The 21397-nt window shown below is 45.7% G+C and overlaps 1 protein-coding gene across 1 annotated transcript in view; it reads left to right on the top strand.

Annotated features, from left to right (window-relative positions):
- znfx1 (zinc finger, NFX1-type containing 1) overlaps positions 1-21397 on the top strand; it is a 73180-nt gene that overhangs the window by 22005 nt on the left and 29778 nt on the right. The window contains exons 6-12 of the mRNA XM_056274214.1: positions 645-824; positions 1722-1828; positions 5799-6037; positions 9719-9838; positions 12609-12751; positions 15059-15202; positions 15966-16092. Coding sequence (XP_056130189.1) covers positions 645-824; positions 1722-1828; positions 5799-6037; positions 9719-9838; positions 12609-12751; positions 15059-15202; positions 15966-16092 — 1060 coding nt within the window. The remainder of the gene's footprint in view (positions 1-644; positions 825-1721; positions 1829-5798; positions 6038-9718; positions 9839-12608; positions 12752-15058; positions 15203-15965; positions 16093-21397) is intronic.

Genomic DNA, 21397 nt, shown 5'->3' with positions numbered 1-21397 from the left:
GTCCCAGGTTCCCAGGCGCTGTTCCCAGGTCCCAGGTTCCCAGGTCCCAGGTTCCCAGGCCGCTGGTCCCAGGTTCCCAGTTCCCAGGTCCCAGGTTCCCAGGCCGCTGGTCCCAGTTTCCCAGGTCCCGGGTCCCAGGTTCCCATACCGCTGGTCTCAGGTTCCCAGGTCCCAGGTTCCTAGATCCCAGGTCGTCCTCTATGCGGGGCGGCACGGTGGCGCAGTGGTTAGTGCGGTCGCCTCACAGCAGCAGTGTCCTGGGTTCGAACCCCGCGGTTGTCCAACCCTGGGGGGGTCATCCCAGGTCGTCCTCTGTGTGGAGTTTGCGTGGTGGGATGGATGGACCTGACCTTCTTGGAGCTTCTGGTTAAGTTTAGTTAAGTCCTGGAGTATTCAGGTGAATACAGATGTTTTGTTTGAAACCGTCTAGTCTGAATAAAGACCAGAAGACAGTAGATGCAGCACCCAAACCTCCATCAATAAGATAGTTATTGATATTTTCAAGCAGTCTGCTGTTAACAGGTGTGTTTGTAAAACCTCGGGTGTCCCGTTCCTCATTTATTAATCACCATTTACAGTGACTCATACACGGTTGATCACCCATACGACCAGTAATACCCTCCGCCCCAACATCTCTCCTCCAGTCCGTACGCTGGGAAAGCTCGAAGAAGTTGATCTACGGCTCGCTGGTTTGCCTGTCGTGTGACAACTTTGACAGCTTCCTGTTTGCCACGGTGTCGAATCGGGAGCCCAAAACTCTGAGGACTGGGCACGTCCAGCTCATTTTCACCGAGGACAGCAGATGCAAGCTGACCCAGATCCAGGTGGGACCGTACTTCATGTCTTATAACGGCCCTTTCTTTAAAGTTGGACCAAAAGAAATAATCAGATTTAAATGTTCATGTCTGGAAATCTTGAACACAGTATAAAAAAACATTTAGTAATGACTTTTCATTAATAAATGACTAATATTGTGTTTTTTTTGTTTTTATTATTCCTTTATCCGTAACTGTTCTCAGTTGTCTCAAGAGCTGTGAGGGAGTGGTCCAGTCCCCATTAATATTCAGGAGCTGATCTTTGATCTTCAGTCTGAACTACCTGGATTATTGAGCTTGCAAAAATAATATTAATAATGGCAGCACGGTGGCGCAGTGGTTAGCGCGGTCGCCTCACAGCAAGAAGGTTCTGGGTTCGAGCCCCGGGGTAGTCCAACCTTGGGGGTCGTCCCAGGTCGTCCACTGTGTGGAGTTTGCATGTTCTCCCCGTGTCTGTGTGGGTTTCCTCCGGATGCTCCGGTTTCCTCCCACAGTCCAAAGACATGTAGGTCAGGTGAATGGCCATACTAAATTGTCCCTAGGTGTGTATGTGTGTGTGTGGGCCCTGTGATGGACTCGCGGCCTTTCCAGGGTGTCTCCCCACCTGCCGCCCAGTGACTGCTGGGATAGGCTCCAGCATCCCCACGACCCTGAGAGCAGGATAAGCGGTTTGGATAATGAATGGATGGATGATAATAATATTGATATCATGGTGTCCTCTGCAAAGCAGGAGCTCATCTCCATGCCACTATTGTTCATACTCGTAAGGCAAACCCTGCACATCTCCAGGAGGCCCAGTTGGGAAAATCCTCTCGTTACTGTCTCGCTATACTGTGTTGTTAGTGGGTTTAGTTCCTTTAAAGCGTCGGTTATGGTTATCGTAACTAAGTCTGACCCATCTTGCAGATGGACCAGTCCTTCCTGATGGTGGAGACCCCAGCCTACTTTGAGGCCTACCGTTATGTCTTGGAGGGTCTACAGGAGCAAAAAGAGGATGAGCTGCCCTTCCAGAGGTGTTTTGTGTGTGTGTGTGTGTGCGTGTGTGTTCGCACGTGTAAATGTGTGTGGTTATCATATAAGTAAGTATCATAAAAGTAAGTGTGTTCCCAACCACATTGCTAATGCCCCTTTTCCACTGCATGGTACCGACTCGACTCGACTCGCTTCTGTGTCGTTTTCCGTTACTGTAACAGTACCCCCTCAGTGTAGCTGGTCGTCATAGCGACGCCTCGTTAAACTGCTGTGACATCATCTTCAGCGCGACCATTGCAAGAACAAGCGAGAACAATGGCGGACATCGAGGGGGTGCTGTACTTAATCCTCGGTTTGTGGCTGTTTGCCACCGCAAGAAGAAAACATTTGTTCCAGAAGAGGCCACAGAGCAAAACAACGGACTGCAGAAAAATGTCACAATGTACTTTTAGGATGATTCCACTTTGACCGCTTTGGAATTTAAAAATGCCAGGTCATATCCCATACGCGCAATAATAACGCAGTGACAAGTCAGAGGTCTTCATTGATTTTGGCGCCCGCTCCAGTTTGGTTTTTTTTGGAACCTCGACAAAGGTGGTACCAGAAAAGTGGTAACAGTTACCAAGACGCCGGTACGAAAAAAGGGCGAGTCGAGTCGAGTTGGGCCGGTACCATGTAGTGGAAAAGGGGGATAATGTGGCTTAATTTGTTGATGCCTCAGAAACTTTGAGCATTCAGAATGCTAAGAGCTCCATGGCACTCCCAGTGAGATTCTGCAGTAGATTTGGTCATCATGTCCATAGCCCCTGAAGGCCTCTGCTGAGCTATATGTTGTTGCTTTTTATATATATATATTGTAACGTACGCGGATAAGTAGACACGTTGGCCCTTGGCTAACGGGTCGGACCCTTTAGTCGACTGGTTAACATTGTCTCCCGTGGTGCAGGAGATACGGGTTTGTGTCCCGGCTGTGGCGGCGGTCTCGGGTTGCCCCCACGAATTCGCTACAATATATATGTGTGTATATATATACATATATACACACACACACACACACACACACACATATATATATATATATATATACAGTGCATCCGGAAAGTATTCACACCTCATCACTTTCCCCACATTTTGTTATGTTACAGCCTTATTCCAAAATGGATTAAATTCCTTTTTTTTCTCATCAATCTACATACAATACCCCATAATGACAAAGCCAAAAAGGTTTTGTAGAAATTTATTAAAAATAAAAAACTGAAATATTGCATGTCCATAAGTATTCACACCCTTTACTCAGTACTTGGTTGAGGCACCCTCGGCAGCGATTACAGCCTCAAGTCTTCTTGGGTATGAAGCTACAAGCTTGGCACACCTATATTTGGGGTATTTCTCCCATTCTTCTCTGCAGATCCTCTCCAGCTCTGTAAGGTTAGATGGGGAGCGTCGCTGCACAGCTATTTTCAGGTCTTTCCAGAGATGTTCAATGGGGTTCAAGTCTGGGCTCTGGCTGGGCCACTCAAGGACATTCACAGACTTGTCCCGACAGGTGTGTGCCTTTCCAAATCACGTCCAATCAGTTGAGTTTACTACAGGTGGACTCCAGTCAAGATGTAGAAACATCTCAAGGATGATCAGTGGAAACAGGATGAACCTGAGCTCAATTTTGAGTGTCATAGCAAAGGATGCGAATACTTATGTACATGCAATATTTCAGTTTTTTATTTTTAATAAATTTGCAAAAATTTCTGCAAAACCTTTTTCACTTTGTCATTATGGGGTATTGTGTGTAGATTGATGGGGAAAAAAAGGAATTTAATCAGTTTTGGAATAAGGCTGTAACATAACAAAATGTGGGGAAAGTGAAGGGGTGTGAATACTTTCCGGATGCACTGTGTATATATACACTGCTCAAAAAAATAAAGGGAACACATAAGCAATGCAATGTAGCTCCAAGTCAATCACACTTTTGAGATATCAACCTGTCCAGTTAGGAAGCAACACTGATTTGTGAATCAATTTCACCTGTTGGTAAATTGTCTAATTTCCACCTGGTGGAAATTAGACAATTTGCAAGACAACCCCTATAACAGGAATGGATTTGCAGGTGGTGGCCACAGACCATTTGCCTGTCCTCATCTTTTCTGGCCGATCTTTGGTTAGTTTTTCATTGTGCTAGTGCCCTCACCACTAGAGGTGGCATGAGGCGGTATCTGCAACCTACAGAAGTTGCTTAGGTAGTGCAGCTCATCCAGGATGGCACATCAATGGGTGCTGTGGCAAGAAGATTTGATGTGTCTCCCAGCACAGTGTCCAGAGCATGGAGGAGGTACCAGGAGACAGGCCAGTACACCAGGAGACGTGGAGGGGGCCGCAGGAGGACAACCACCCCGCAGCAGGACCGCTATCTGGTCCTTTGTGCAAGGAGGAACAGGAGGAGCACTGCCGGAGCCCTACAAAACGACCTTCAACAGGCCACTAATGTACAGGTTTCTGCTCAAACAGTGAGAAACAGAATGCATGAGGATGGTATGAGGGCCCGACGTCCACAATTGGGGCCTGTGCTCACAGCCCAACACCGTGAAGCCCGATTGACCTTTGCCAGAGAACATCTTGGTTGGCAGATTCGCCATTGGCGCCCTGTGCTCTTCACAGATGAGAGCAGGTTCACACTGAACACATGTGACAGACGTGAGAGAGTCTGGAGACGCTGTGGAGAACGTTCTGCTGCCTGCAACATCCTCCAGCATGACCGGTTTGGCGGTGGGTCAGTGATGGTCTGGGGAGGCATATCCTTGGAGGGCCGCACAGACCTCTACGTGCTAGCCAGAGGTACCGTGACTGCCATTAGGTACCGGGATGAGATCCTCAGACCCCTTGTCAGACCATATGCTGGTGCAGTGGGCCCTGGGTTCCTGCTCATGCATGACAATGCTCGTCCTCATGTGGCCAGAGTGTGTCAGCAGTTCCTGTATGTCGAGGGCATTGATGCTATGGACTGGCCTGCACGTTCCCCAGACCTGAATCCAATTGAGCACCTCTGGGACATCATGTCTCGTACCATCCGCCAACGCGATGTCGCACCACAGACTGTCCAGGAGTTGACCGATGCCCTGATCCAGGTCTGGGAGGAGATCCCTCAGGAGACCATCCGTCGTCTCATCAGGAGCATGCCCAGACGTTGTAGGGAGTGCATACAGGCACGTGGAGGCCACACACACTACTGAGCCTCATTTTGAATCGTCTTGAAGAATTTCCACAGAAGTTGGATCAGCCTATGTTCTCATTTTCCACTTTGATTTTGAGTATGATTCTGAATCCAGACCTTAATGGGCTAATGATTTTGATTTCCATTGATCATTCTTAGGTTATTTTGCTCTAAACACATTCCTCTGTCTAATAAATAAAGATTTTCAGCTGAAATATTTCATTCATCGAGGTCTATATTGTGTTTTTAGGTGTTCCCTTTATTTTTTTGAGCAGTGTATATATATATATATATATATACATACATACACACACACACACACACACACACATACTTGTATATATATTGTATGCACACACACACACACACACACACACACATATTATATATATGTATATATACACACACACACACACTCATATAAATAAATAAATAAATAAATAAATGTATTTATTTTATTACAACCTAAATACATGGAAAACGTGAATAAAAAGAAAAAAATATATTGAAATAATAGAAAAATATGAACAAAATAGATAAAACAATAAATTAGAATTCAAATAAAATTTCAGTAAAATAAAATATAAATAAAAAAATACATAGACTTATTACATAATAAAAAGACAAAAACTACTACACAACACGAACTAAAAGAATGGAAGTAGTGTCAGGGAACGGTTTGAGTTCATGCTCGATCTGATCCCTTTCTTTAAAACTTGCCATTAAACCATAGCCTCTTCGTTCTCGTCTTTCTCCAGTCGACTGGCAATCAGGGATAGACTCACCTTATCTCTTAATGCTTCTAGGTACATCGTGGAGTGCTGCACGGATGTGCGCCCCCCTGCTTATCTGCTAAAAACAGATATTTACGACCTGTCGTCCATCACTGACCCGAAGCACCAGCGCAGAGCCCGGCTCTTCCACAGCCTGCGGTCGGAGGCTTGGCCTAGAAAGGAGGAGCTGGGTCTGGATGAGTCTCAGATGAAGGCCCTTCAGCTGGCCCTCACCAAGGAGCTGGCCATCATACAAGGACCTCCTGGCACCGGTAAGAAGGCCGCCGGTTACTGTCGGGTGGATTAAGAAGTTAGGGTTATGAAAGACCGTTCAGTTGTTGAGGCCAGAAATGTGTTATGATACATGAGGAAATCCGAGTCTTGGCAATATATGGAATAATATCCGGCACATTCTGTAGATATTGGAAAATGGTGTGTTCGTAGTAGTAGGGAGACGAGACAGAATTAACAAGTATTGTTTGTTTTAGAGACGTTTATTGGTTGAAACTACTGCTGTCTCTGATTAAGAGTCGATTTTTTTTGGAAAAACGACTTGAGTGTCGATCTCCACCTCAGTTTGTTTTGTAATTACCGTTACACCTTCAAGATTAGAACGTATGCATCTTTATGGTTAAGTCAGATAAATATGCTCACGCTGCGTGTCACGGGTTCAAATCCAGCTCATCAAAAAGAAACGAGTGTTAGGGTTAATACTCCTGGCTGTGCCCCTGAGCAAGGCATTGGAAAGAAGAACTGGAGTTGGTCCCTCGGTGCTGCACGGCAGCTGCCCACTGCTCCTAGCTACACAGCTAGGCTGGGTTAAACGCAGAGAAAGAATTACCCCACGGGAATCTATACAGTAGTAAAAAAAAGTTTACACACACACACACACACACACACACACATATATATATACACTACCGTTCAAAAGTTTGGGATCACCCAAACAATTTTGTGTTTTCCATGAAAAGTCACACTTATTCACCACCATATGTTGTGAAATGAATAGAAAATAGAGTCAAGACATTGACAAGGTTAGAAATAATGATTTGTATTTGAAATAAGATTTTTTTTACATCAAACTTTGCTTTCGTCAAAGAATCCTCCATTTGCAGCAATTACAGCATTGCAGACCTTTGGCATTCTAGCTGTTAATTTGTTGAGGTAATCTGGAGAAATTGCACCCCACGCTTCCAGAAGCAGCTCCCACAAGTTGGATTGGTTGGATGGGCACTTCTTTGAGCAGATTGAGTTTCTGGAGCATCACATTTGTGGGGTCAATTAAACGCTCAAAATGGCCAGAAAAAGAGAACTTTCATCTGAAACTCGACAGTCTATTCTTGTTCTTAGAAATGAAGGCTATTCCATGCGAGAAATTGCTAAGAAATTGAAGATTTCCTACACCGGTGTGTACTACTCCCTTCAGAGGACAGCACAAACAGGCTCTAACCAGAGTAGAAAAAGAAGTGGGAGGCCGCGTTGCACAACTGAGCAAGAAGATAAGTACATTAGAGTCTCTAGTTTGAGAAACAGACGCCTCACAGGTCCCCAACTGGCATCTTCATTAAATAGTACCTGTTAGAGCCTGTTTGTGCTGTCCTCTGAAGGGAGTAGTACACACCGGTGTAGGAAATCTTCAATTTCTTAGCAATTTCTCGCATGGAATAGCCTTCATTTCTAAGAACAAGAATAGACTGTCGAGTTTCAGATGAAAGTTCTCTTTTTCTGGCCATTTTGAGCGTTTAATTGACCCCACAAATGTGATGCTCCAGAAACTCAATCTGCTCAAAGAAGTGCCCATCCAACCAATCCAACTTGTGGGAGCTGCTTCTGGAAGCGTGGGGTGCAATTTCTCCAGATTACCTCAACAAATTAACAGCTAGAATGCCAAAGGTCTGCAATGCTGTAATTGCTGCAAATGGAGGATTCTTTGACGAAAGCAAAGTTTGATGTAAAAAAAATCTTATTTCAAATACAAATCATTATTTCTAACCTTGTCAATGTCTTGACTCTATTTTCTATTCATTTCACAACATATGGTGGTGAATAAGTGTGACTTTTCATGGAAAACACGAAATTGTTTGGGTGATCCCAAACTGTTGAACGGTAGTGTATATATATATTGCTCATAATATGGCTTTGTTAAAAGAAACACTGAACGGTAGGGAAAGTGCTCAACAAATAAGGAGCAAAATAATCCAGTGAGTCAAGTAAATTCTTTATGCGACAGTACAAGCCTGTTTCATGCCATTAAGTGTATATATATACATATATATATATATATATATATATATATATATATATACACTTACATACATACATACATACATACACACACACACACACATATATATATATATATATATATATATATATACAGTGCATCCGGAAAGTATTCACACCTCTTCACTTTCCCCACATTTTGTTATGCTACAGCCTTATTCCAAAATGGATTAAATTCCTTTTTTTTCTCATCAATCTACACACAATACCCCATAATGACAAAGCGAAAAAGATTTTGTAGAATTTTTTGCAAATTTATTAAAAATAAAAAACTGAAATATTGCATGTCCATAAGTATTCACACCCTTTACTCAGTACTTGGTTGAGGCACCCTCGGCAGCGATTACAGCCTCAAGTCTTCTTGGGTATGAAGCTACAAGCTTGGCACACCTATATTTGGGGTATTTCTCCCATTCTTCTCTGCAGATCCTCTCCAGCTCTGTAAGGTTAGATGGGGGGCGTCGCTGCACAGCTATTTTCAGGTCTTTCCAGAGATGTTCAATGGGGTTCAAGTCTGGGCTCTGGCTGGGCCACTCAAGGACATTCACAGACTTGTCCTGAAGCCACTCCTTCGTTGTCTTGGCTGTGTGCTTAGGGTCGTTGTTGTGTTGAAAAGTAAACCTTCGCCCCAGTCTGAGGTCCTGAGCGCTCCGGAGCAGGTTTTCATCAAGGATCTCTCTGTACTTTGCTCCATTCATCTTTCCCTCGATCCTGACTAGTCTCCCAGTTGCTGCCGCTGAAGAACATCCCCACAGCATGATGCTGCCACCACCATGCTTCACTGTAGGGATGGTATGAGCAAGGTGATGAGAGGGGCCTGGTTTCCTCCAGACGTGACGTTTGGCATTCAGGCCAAAGAGTTCAATCTTGGTTTCATCAGACCAGAGAATCTTGTTTCTCATGGTCTGAGAGTCCTTTAGGTGCTTTCTGGCAAACTCCAAGCGGGCTGTCATGTGCCTTTTACTGAGCAGAGGCTTCCGTCTGGCCACTCTACCATAAAGGCCTGATTGGTGGAGTGCTGCAGAGATGGTTGTCCTTCTGGAAGGTTCTCCCATCTCCACAGAGGAACGCTGGAGCTCTGTCAGAGTGACCATTGGGTTCTTGGTCACCTCCCTGACCAAGGCCCTTCTCCCCCGATTGCTCAGTTTGGCTGGGTGGCCAGCTCTAGGAAGAGTCCTGGTGGATCCAAACTTCTTCCATTTACGAATGATGGAGACCACTGTGCTCTTCTGGACCTTCAAAGCTGTAGACATTTTTTTGTACCCTTCCCCAGATCTGTGCCTCGATACAATCCTGTCTCGGAGGTCCCCCGACAATTCCTTTGACTTCATGGCTTGGTTTCTGCTCTGACATGCACTGTCAACAGTGGGACCTTATATAGGCAGGTGTGTGCCTTTCCAAATCATGGCCAATCAATTGAATTTACTACAGGTGGACTCCAATCAAGATGTAGAAACATCTCAAGGATGATCAGTGGAAACAGGATGAACCTGAGCTCAATTTTGAGTGTCATAGCAAAGGGTGTGAATACTTTACATATATATATATATATATATATATATATATATATATATATATAGACATACTATGATTTCAATAGAAATTGTCTTTTGAGATTTTGACTACTTTTTAATGCTGACGTTGCCTCTCCTTCACATTTGTGTACTCAGGAAAGACCTTTGTTGGCCTAAAAATTGCTAAGGCTATGCTGACCAATCACAACCTGTTCAAAAACACTCCAGTACTGGTGGTGTGCTACACAAACCATGCCCTGGATCAGTTCCTGGAAGGTAAGCATGTGTGCAAGTTCAACTTTAAAAAAAAAACGTAATTTTTTTTTTCAATGGAGCCATTTAGCAGTGAAACAAAATCAGTGTGAACACACCTAATGCTTTTGACTGAAGCGTTCATTTATTCCATGTAAGAGTCCTGAACAACTGCAGCATTGTCAGGGCTGCGTTACAAATGTGCCGTGTTGCAATTTAAGTGTCGCATGTTTTGCAATTATCCTTCGTTTGCCTCGTACGTGCATGTGTAAATTAAACCAGAAGCTGTCATGGTGACAGTGAAATTCAGACTAAATCTGTATAATTAGAAAGTAAGCTGACATATGGTTACATTGTTATGAGCATAATATGTAAAGACCCCACAATGTAAGTATTTACATAAATTGTAAGAGCATCCTACGATCAACAGTGATTTTTTTCTTTTTTTTTTCTATTCCCCCCTTTCTCCTAATTGCATCTGGCCAATTATCCCACTCTTCCGAGCCGCTGCTCCACCCCCTCTGATCCGGGGAGGGTTGCAGACTACCACAGGCCTCCTCCCATACATGTGGAGTCACCAGCCACTACTTTTCCCCTGACAGTGAGGAGTTTCACCAGGAGGGACGTAGCGCGTGGGAGGATCACGCTATTCCCCCCAGTTCCCCCTCCCCCCCCGAACAGGCGCCCCGACCAACTAGAGGAGGCGCTAGTGCAGCGACCAGGACACATACCCACATCCGGCTTCTCGCCCGCAGACACGGCCAGTTGTGTCTGTAGGGACGCCCGACCAAGTCATGGGTAACACGGGGATCCAAACTGGCGACCCCCGTGTTGGTAGACAACGAAATAGCCCGCCACGCCACCTGGACGACAGTTGTTTTTCACCAGGGCCCATGTTTAGTGTTTAAATTTCTACAAGTATTTAAAGTAGGGATGCACCAATAGCAGGCTAAAATGGAGCATTGGTATCAGAGATTTTACCCAAGGCTGAGTTCTGATATCGACAGTTGGGAGTCCCATGTCGAAAGCAACACCAACATGGCTGGATGTACTGCGTTTTTTTAGCACATGGAAGCCTGCATTTCTGTCGTGGTAGACAAAAAAGATTATTCGATTTCAATTATTTTGCCAATTGACCCCAAGTAAATGCCCTAAATCTTTGAAGTTCAGTAAACGTATTGGATTGGCTCGGTACTCGCCAAGTTAGTTTTCTTAAAAGGCTCTGCAATCACTGCAATATACGTGTACGTGTCGGCTGATGCTTAAAAGACACGTATTGCACTTGTTCTTGGTGTAATGTTGGTGCAGCCCTGATCTAAAGAAATGCTGTACGACTCAGTTATACATCCATCCTTAACTCCAGGGGAAGCCACTAGCATACTGCTCTGCACCATATTTACATGAAAATTACACAGACAGGGCATGGCGGTCTATTCCATTGCCTACCAACACGGGGATCGCCGGTTCGAATCCCCATATGGGGGAGGGAAGTCTGTGGCTATGTGTCCTGGTTGCTACACTAGCGCCTCCTCTGGTTGGTCGGGGTGCCTGTTTGGGGGGGGGGGGGCTGAGGGGAATAGTGTGATCCTCCCACGCGCTACGTCCCCCTGGTGAAACTCCTCACTGTCAGGTGAAAAGAAGGGGCCGGCGACTCCATGTGTATGGGAGGAGGCACGTGGTAGTCTGCAACCCTCCTCGGATCGGCAGAGGGGGTGGAGCCAAAGTCAAAGTGTCTTTATTGTCCCTTACAGGGAAATTAGTTTTCAGCCAGTATAATAAAACTCTCACACAAAAAACAAAACATACAAACACCAAGGCAGAACTGACAACAGGACACAGCGGGCAAGGAGAACCAAAGGAGTTCAAATATGCAGACCAAGGAAACCAGTGACCTGCAGACAACAGGCGAATACTATCTACCATTTAACAACTGGATGGCAGTGGGGGACAAAGGAAGCCCTGTATCTCTTACTCCTAATACAGGGCATCCTCGACCGACAACCTGAGGTAACGGCTCAAACTCTGGCCGAAGGGGGTGACCTTGGCACTCCTGAAGGGAAGTAGCCTTTCTGAACACCCTCCTATTATAAAGCTCAGTAAGCTGGGCGTGACTTCCCCCCTCAAATCTTGCTAGCCCATTGGATGAGTCTGTCAAGCCGCTTTTTTATTGGCCAGAGTCAAGTTACAGCATTTACAAGTTACGCCATTTGTACAAGGAGCAGCGACTGGGGCGGCTCGGAAGAGCGGGGTAATTGGCCGAGTACAATTGGAAGAAAAAAGGGGGGGGAATACCCCCTCCCCCCACAAAAAAGAGACAAGCAAACGCATGTTGATCATTAAGTGTGTTCTCACCATTTTGCTCCACATGTAGTACAGCAGGTGAAGACTGACAGATGATTTGACCACATGGGTGCTCCCTTTGAGTATCGAGGCTACATCTAATTGCTGATAATAATGATAATAATGATAATTCTTGGCAGGTATGTTGCCGTGGTAAACAGTAGAGATGGTATGGACTGTATCAAAAAGACATGCATGTTAAGGTTAATACTCCTGCCAGTGCCCATGGGCAAGGCAATGTGAAGAAGAACTGGAGTTGGTCCCCGGGCGCTGCAGCTGCCCACTGCTCCTGTACAATAGGATGACTTAAATGCAGAGAACACATTCACTGTAATGTCGAATAAAGTGGCTTTCACGTCTGAGAGTATAGAGACGAGAAAGAAGACGTACGAAGTCATGCTACAGTTAAACGTGACTCGGATGCTCATGTCCTCGGGTAACCTCTGTGGTGAAGGTATCCACAGGTTTCTGCCGGAGGGCATCGTGAGGGTCGGAGGCCGCAGCAACAGTGAAGTCCTGAAGCCTTTCAATCTGCGGGAGATCTTCAGGTCGTCGAAGTTCAAACTGCCCAAACACATTCGCCACGCCTACAGCGAGGTGAGACGGACTGCATCCGACATCTCATACTGGCACGCTATTTAGTGTGTAGTACGTACCAGTTATTTTTAGTATGTCTGAAACCATAGCATGCATCAGATAGTGTCCGAAAAGTACCCGGATGTCATATCACATCGAGAAAAATATCAGAGTATGCAAACATTGGATACTACACTGGCACGAGTGTCCCACAATGCATTGCGATACTTAAACAACAGCACCAACAATGGCCGAGGGCGATACAAAACCCAAACGGTGGAACCGTTTCAATGTAAGTAGCAGGACGTACTTGAATCAACTTTTGTTTTTACGTTTTATAGAAAGATGAGGGTCACCACATTGGTGGAAGTTTATATGCTGTGTGTCGTCATTAATCTCCAAAGAGCTGACAGGAAGTGACACGGCTCTATTACGAAGTAGTATGTTTGAATAGCCATTGTATTTGTTACTCCAATGCTAATGGTACGCTGAAAGATAGTACACGTAGAGTATTTAGTGTGTAGTATGTGATTCGGATTCAGAGTCAGAATCGTTGACTCACTAAGTGGAACTCAGAAACCAGGAATTGAACCTCAAACCTGGGCCATTAGTCTCTCATCTCATCTCATCTCATCTCATCTCATCTCATCTCATCTCATCTCATCTCATCTCATCTCATCTCATCTCATCTCATCATCAGCCACTTCTCTGGGGTCCGGGTAGCGGTGGCAGCAAGCTAAGTAGGGCACTCCAGACGTCCCTCTCCCCAGCAACACCCTCCAGCTCCTCCTGGGGAATCCCAAGGCGTTCCCAGGGACATGTAGACCCTCCAGTGAGTTCTGGGTCTACCCCGGGGTCTCCTCCCAGTTGGCTGTGTCTGGTAAACCTCCAAAGGGAGGCGCCCAGGAGGCATCCTAATCAGATGCCTAAACCACCTCAACTGGCTCCTTTCGATGCGAAGGAGCAGCGGCTCTACTCCGAGCTCCCTCCGGATGTGCGAGCTCCTCCCCCTATCTCTAAGGCTGAGCCCAGACACCCTATGGAGGAAACTCATTTCAGCCGCTTGTATCCGCGATCTCACCCTTTTGGTCACTACCCAAAGCTCATGACCATAGGTGAGGGTTGGAACAAAGATTGACTGGTAAATTGAGAGCTTTGCCTTCTGGCTCAGCTCCCTCTTCACCACAACGGTCCAGTACAACGTCCACATTACTGCTGATGCTGCACCAATCCGCCTGTCAACCTCCCGCTCCACCCTACCCTCACTCGTGAACAAGACCCTGAGATACTTGAACTCCTTCACTTAAGGCAACAACTCATCCCCAACCCGGAGGGAGACCTGAGCCATTAGTATTCTACTGCAATCAAACATCACTTTCCATCTCATAACATTTTATTGACCGGAACTAAAGAGGAATGTCTTTGTGTTATCTTGGTGTTAGACTTCTTACCTACAGTTTTTCTCCACTGTCGTCACACATTCATCAAGTTTCACCGAAGAAAGTACCCATGCCCACACATGCTTCCGCTACCGGTGTCGGAGGATGGTGGCGCGAGTTCACATTTGCGGCGGCCTCGCCCAGTACCGTCCATGCAGTGTTTTTGTTCACATCTGCATCTAAGTTTTGCCTTCATTTGATGGCTGGGAGAGCGGGGCAGGCTAAGCTAACTGCTAGCCCATGCAGACCGGCAGTTCCGACAACACCGAGGGCGGTGCAGCGGCGGCCTCAGCTGGTGTTGACTGTGGTGTTTTGATGTCGTCGTGAGGAGTGCGTGGAGGTGTGTCGAGGGTGTCTGGCTGGGAGAGCTGGCGCTGGATTGTCTGGGGGAGCTTGGTCTGCTGCGTCCGGTGGGCCTGGGGACCACGGCCCCTGCCTGGAGCTGCGCCCGAGAACGAAACGCCGAGGGCGGTCCGACGGGACACGTCAGGGCAGGCTAAGCTAACTGCTAGCCCATGCAGACTGGCGGTTCCGACAGTCATCCTGGCTGGCGTTCCTTCCCTTGGACAGTGATTTGTTTGTTTAGTTTGGACATATGTGTTGGTTTGGGTATGTGTTCTTGTAGTTTTTGGATGTGTGTTTTTGTCTTTGTGTTGGGGGGGGGACGATATTTTGTTTCTTTTCTTGTACACAAGTACATGAAGTATAATGACAAAGTGCTCCAGAAAGCCAAACAACACACTATATATAGCTGAACAAGAACACACACACACACACACCCACACATGGATTTAGTTAACAGATTTAGTCAGGTTTAGTTAACATATAATGCACTCTCTCATTTAATTTCACGCCAGAACATGTTCCCTCTCAACGCCCCCTCTCTCAGGTCTACAAGCAGATGCTGCAGGAGGAGCAACACCTGCACACTCTGATTACCAAGATGCAGATAAGTCAGCGGGGTTTGCTGCAAGCAACCGTCCTGCAGAGGTCCATTTCACCCCAGCACTGGACCAGCCTGCACAAGCCGCCGGTGAGTCGCCCGGGCCGAGCGAGTCGGTTAGCCATTGTGGCCATTTAAGTTAAGAGAGTGTGCCGATGGTACGCTAAAACGCACAAACAAGATTCTTCATCGTCACCGCAACAAGTACGACGACATTTTGTTTAGCAGTAAATAGACGTAAAAATATACAATGCAGAATAGAAATATAAACATTACCCGGATAGCATCCGGATGTGGGCCACTTCAGGCAGTGATGCTGCACTGGTGGCCTTCTTCTGGCCCTGACAAAACGGATGTGAGCCTGAAGTGGCCCACATGTATAACAGCAAATATGGCCCAAATACGCCAAATCAAATGTGGGCCTTTTCTGGCAAAGATGTGGCGCTCTGGGCAACATGTAATCTGGATGTGACCCTGAAGTGGCCCGTGTGGTAAATGGTGAATATGGCCCAAATATCACAAAACAAATATGGCCACCTTTGGCAAATACTAGGTGGCACATGCGGCATTGCTATGGCTTGGTTCTGACCCAGATCTGGCAAACAGGAGCGGACCGCCCAAGTGCCATAATTCCATGTGGTATGTGGGCCGGATGGAAGTATTGTTATCTGTGAAAAAAGGTGCAGAGTGTTTAACCAAAAAAAAAAAAGAAAGAAAAAAAAATCCCACTAGCCTCATACTGATCATGAGTATGTTTACATGCAAAGGAGACATCCAGTCGTGAGGAGTGATGACTGGGTGGCATTTTGATGACAAACTCATCCGTTCATGTTTGTGTGATGTTTTATGCCAGACACGGGATGAATGTGGGACCATGGATGAGAAGGCAGAGCTGATGATGCGCTGGCTGGGTTTGGAGTCCACCGTCTTCCAGCAGAGGGCGACAGAGAACGTAAAACCACAGACAGGCGACGCTGATGGTAGTGTATTGAACTGGAGCTGAGAGGGAAAAGTTGCAATTAAAAAAAAAAACACACAACTTGAGCAGCAGCTGTACGCCACCCAACAAACCACTGTAGCACACACACACATGCGTGGAGGGTTTATGGTTGAATCTTATTTGTAGTTTAGAGCAGCGGGGGCAGACTCCAGGCCTCGAGGGCCGCAGTGTCTGCAGGTATTTGTTGCAAGCATGCACCTGATTAAACTAGTTCCTTTCCCTCCTTGATCCAGGAGGTGAGCTAATTAGTGAAATCGGGTGGTGTGGTGCACGGTTGCAACAAATACCTGCAGACACTGCGGCCCTCGAGGCCTGGAGTCTGACACCCCTGGTTTAGAGGTTTAATGAAGGCGGGGCTTAAATGACCCTTAAGACAAGGGCAGTATACACAGTGTGTGGCCAACACCAGGGTTAAATAGCAACGGATGACTGGTGTGCAAAATCCATTGATTTACATTGATCAACATGGAGTATTGATACAGTCTGAGTGAACAATACAGTAGATGGATATACATATCCATCTACACCAGACTATACTGTACATTGTCAAGATAAAGTGCTATATAAATGTAATCCTTTATTATTATTATTATTATTATTGTTACTATATCTATTTACAGTATACGTTGCCGTATCAGGTACTCTGAAGGTATGGAAGTTTATATTGGACTTTAATAGTTCTAACCCAGAGTAGACAATCCACAGATGTGTACCACCATGAGCCACAAATATTTCACTATCCATAAACGTGTTTTTTTATTTGAGTTGACTTAATTCATATCCCCCCCCCAAAAAAATCAGCAATTTGCAAATATCCACAACACGCCGTAAACATGTATTTTAATTTCACATCATATTTTCAAATGGAAATAGGTTCACCACGACAAACACATGTAAAGAAATACTCACACGTTTGTGGAGCCGTTGTACATGTGAAACGGGTTTTGCACATTTGTTGATTGTGTCATGTCAGTTTGAGGGCCACGTGATATTTTGGCAAGTCTGCAGCGCTGTGTAAGGCTAGGACAACTACTGCTACTACTACTACTACTACTACTACTACTACTACTACTAGTACTGCTACTAGTACTACTACTACTACTACTTACGGTTGCTCCCGTTAGGGGGCGCCACAGCGGATCATCCGTTTCCATCTCTTCCTGTCCTCTGCATCTTCCTCTGTCACACCAGCCACCTGCATGTCCTCCCTCACCACCTCCATAAACCTCCTCTTTGGCCTTCCTCTTCTCCTCTTCCCTGGCAGCTCCATATTCAGCATCCTTCTCCCAATATACCCAGCATCTCTCCTCCACACATGTCCAAACCATCTCAATCTTGTCTCGCTTGCTTTGTCTCCAAACCGTCCAACCTGAGCGGTCCCTCTAATATACTCGTTCCTAATCCTGTCCTTCTTCATCACTCCCAGTGAAAATCTTATCATCTTCATCTCTGCCACCTCCAGCTCCACCTCCTGTCTTTTCGTCAGTGCCACTGTCTCCTAACCATACAACATAGCTGGTCTCACCACCATCTTGTAAACCTTCCCTTTAACTCTTGCTGGTACCCTTCTGTCACACATCACTCCTGACACTCTTCTCCACCCACTCCACCCTGCCTGCACTCTCTTCTTCACCTCTCTTCTGCACTCCCCGTTACTTTGAACAGTTGACCCCAAGTATTTAAACTCATACACATTCGTCACCTCTACTCCTTGCATCCTGACCATTCCACTGTCCTCCCTCTCATTCACACATATGTATTCCGTCTTGCTCCTACTGACTTTCATTCCTCTTCTCTCCAGTGCATACCTCCACCTCTCCAGGCTCTCCTCCACCTGCTCCCTACTCTCACTACAGATCACAATGTCATCCGCGAACATCATCGTCCATGTAGACTCCTGCCTGATCTCGTCCGTCAACCTGTCCATCACCATTGCAAACAAGAAAGGGCTCAGAGCCGATCCTTGATGTAATCCCACCTCCACCTTGAACCCATCTGTCATTCCAACCACACACCTCACCACTGTCACACTGCCCTCATACATATCCTGCACCACTCCTACATACTTCTCTGCAACTCCTGATTTCCTCATACAATAAAACACCTCCTCTCTCAGCACCCTGTCGTATGCTTTCTCTAAATCCACAAAGACACAATGCAACTCCTTCTGACCTTCTCTATACTTCTCCATCAACATTCTCAAAGCAAACATCACATCTGTGGTGCTCTTTCCTGGCATGAAACCATACTGCTGCTCACTGATCATCACCTCTCCTCTTAACCTAGCTTCTATTACTCTTTCCCATATCTTCATGCTGTGGCTGATCAACTCTATACCTCTTACTGTGTTGTATCATTTTCATTGTACTATAGGTCAAAGATAATTTACTGATCACCGTTTTCCATTGTAATTTTAATTTAACATATCCTCCCAACTTCTTCTGATTTGGGGTTGTACATTACTACTGTATTTACCCATCCATCCCATCCATCCATCAGTTATCCAATCCGCTTATCCTGCTCTCAGGGTCGCAGAGATGCTGGAGCCTGTCCCAGCAGTCACTGGGTGGCAGGCGGGGAGACACCCTGGACAGGCCGCCAGGCCATCACACACACACACACACACACACACACACACACACACCCACACACACCCACACACACAGACCTAGGGACAATTTAGTATGGTCGAGTCACCTGACATACAGGTCTTTGGACTGTGGGAGGAAACCGGAACCCCCGGAGGAAACCCACACAGACACGGGGAGAACATTGAAACGCCACACAGAGGACGACCCAGGATGACTCCCAAGGTTGGACCACCCCAGGGCTCAAACCCAGGACCTTCTTGCTATGAGGCGACAGTGCTAACCACTGTGCCGCCTGACTGTATTTACTTAGTAAAATAAATATTTGTATTACACACACTGGTATTGTCGGCCAAGAGTATTTAATCAGGAGTCAGGAACACGTTATTCATGGATGCAGTGCCATTTCGTTTTTTTTAATGAAAGCTTTGTAAAACTCTATTATGTACATTGTCAAGTTTATTCCATGAAGACCACTTCAGGACACTGCATTCCAGCGTGCCGTTGCACTTGTTGTGCACGGTTTGGTTTTAAAAAGTAATACACTTTTTCAAGTACAACTATAAAGGCGCTGCATATTAATGTGGCGTAATGCTTAGCGCTGTCACCGCACGGCAAGAAGGTTCTGGGTTCACTTCCTGTCCAGCCAGGGTCTTTCTGTGTGGAGTCTGCCTGTTCTCCCCCCGCAGTCCGAACACAGGCAGGCCAGGTGAGCCGGAGACGCTAAATTGTGCCTAGTTGTGAATGTTTCTGCCCTGAGATTGACGGGCGACCTGCCCCCAGGGTGTTTCCCCGCCTTCCACCCGGGGAGCGCCGGGATAGGCTCCATCACCCCGCGGCCCTAATTAGGATACGCGTTTTGGAAAACGAATGAATGAATGAACGTGAATGTACTCATAAGGGTATTTAAATCCAACTTGATTAAAGTATTCTTTAAGACAGTACATCAAAACATGAAGTAAATACACTTTTTCATGTTCAGATATATAATACAAAAAGTAATAATGTGCATTAAATGCACTCGTTGCTTTCCTTTACATTTGAAGTACGCTTAAGTTCATGTTATTTCTTTTAAACAGGGTTTATTTTCAGTTTTCAAAACATACACACAACTCCAGTCCCAACCCCCCCCCCCCCCCCACAGACCCATCCAACATCCCCCATCACACTCTGAGCCATCTATGGGGCTAACCCTAACCCTAACCCTAACCCTAACCCTTCACACAGGCAGATCTGGCATGCTACCCGAGATAACATGAATTAAATTAAACCGTAACAAAAACTAACTAAGTAAACAAGTAACGAGCACACATTAAATGAACAAAAGAAAAGGGGAAAATTAACTAAAAAATAAATAAATAAATAAGAGAAAGGGAAAAGGAGAGCGGAAGAGAAAGGGTTGCGAACGAGATTGCAAATTCGTCGACCCCAGCTGCCCAACCCGAGCAGCTAACTCCTCCACCAAGTCTAAAACGGGCTTACATGTTGGGTGGGTTTTGGGTGTAGATCCTCTCACGGTACATCTGATCTTTTCTAATTAACGACTGCGTAACCTCTGCAGTCCAATGTGCGAAAGTAGGAGGGGAGGCCTCCTTGCATTTGAACAGTATCAATCTGCTAGCTAATAGAGCGGTGTAGGCCAACAGATCTGCCTGAGTAGCATTTAAATGTGCACCAGCTGGAGCAACCCCATAGATGGCGCTCAGGGGAGGAGGTTCAAGTGGGAAACGTAAAAAGGCAGCCAGGGCCTGAAAGATGGAACACCAGACGTGAGTTAGTTTTGGGCAGGACCAGAACATATGTAAGAGACTGGGAGGGGCTTGTTTGCACCTGTCACATGTTGGGTCTAAATCTGGGTTAATTTTAGCCAATTTCTCTTTGCACCAATGAAGGTGGTGCACTACGTTGAACTGGATTACGCCATGTGTTGTGCATATTATAGAGTAGGAATGTATCCTCTTAATTATTAAATCCCACGTATCACTCGGCCGTCAGTTATTTTTTTTTTAGGGGTTCAAGTGGTATTTGGCCAAAAGTATTAATTGCATAATATTTACTGATGTACCCTTTTTCAGCAGGATTAATTTCGAGAATGTGGCCCAGTTGGGTCTTTGGATGCAGAACTGGGGAAACGATTAAATTTAGATCAAGTAAAATCACGAATGTGCAAATATCTGAAAAAGTGACTTCGAGGTAAATTAAACTTCTCAGACAGCTGATCGAAAGACACAAAAGCATCATCAATAAATATGTCATCCAAAGTGAATATTTGATTGAGTCTCCAAAGCTCAAAGGCTCCAGGGGACAAAAGACTGATTTTTTTTTGTAATAGGGGTAGCAATAGGGAGATCTTTAAATCTGAAAGCCTGTCTAAATCGTTTACAAATGTTAACAGACTCATATGACTGAGTTATCAGTAAATCTGGATATAGGGTGACCCCAAGGGAGTGCTGAGCAGAGAAGCGAGTGCAAAGGTACATGAGAGACAGATGACATCTCAAAGACTAACCAACATGGAATTTCGGTGCCTATGAACGTCGACTGCCAAAAGGACAGTGCCCTTACATTACAGGACCGGTAATATTGATGAAAAATTGGTAAGGCCACTCCACTAGCTTCAGATGGTTTCTGAAGGACTGCTTTGCTTAGCCAAGGCATTTTTCCATTCCAAATAAATGATGAAATAAATTTATCTAG

This window comes from Lampris incognitus, chromosome 2 (genome assembly GCF_029633865.1).
Source record: "Lampris incognitus isolate fLamInc1 chromosome 2, fLamInc1.hap2, whole genome shotgun sequence".
Taxonomy (NCBI): domain Eukaryota; kingdom Metazoa; phylum Chordata; class Actinopteri; order Lampriformes; family Lampridae; genus Lampris; species Lampris incognitus.
The sequence above is the reverse complement of the archived record's forward strand: the minus strand, read 5'-3'. Positions and strand labels throughout refer to the sequence as shown.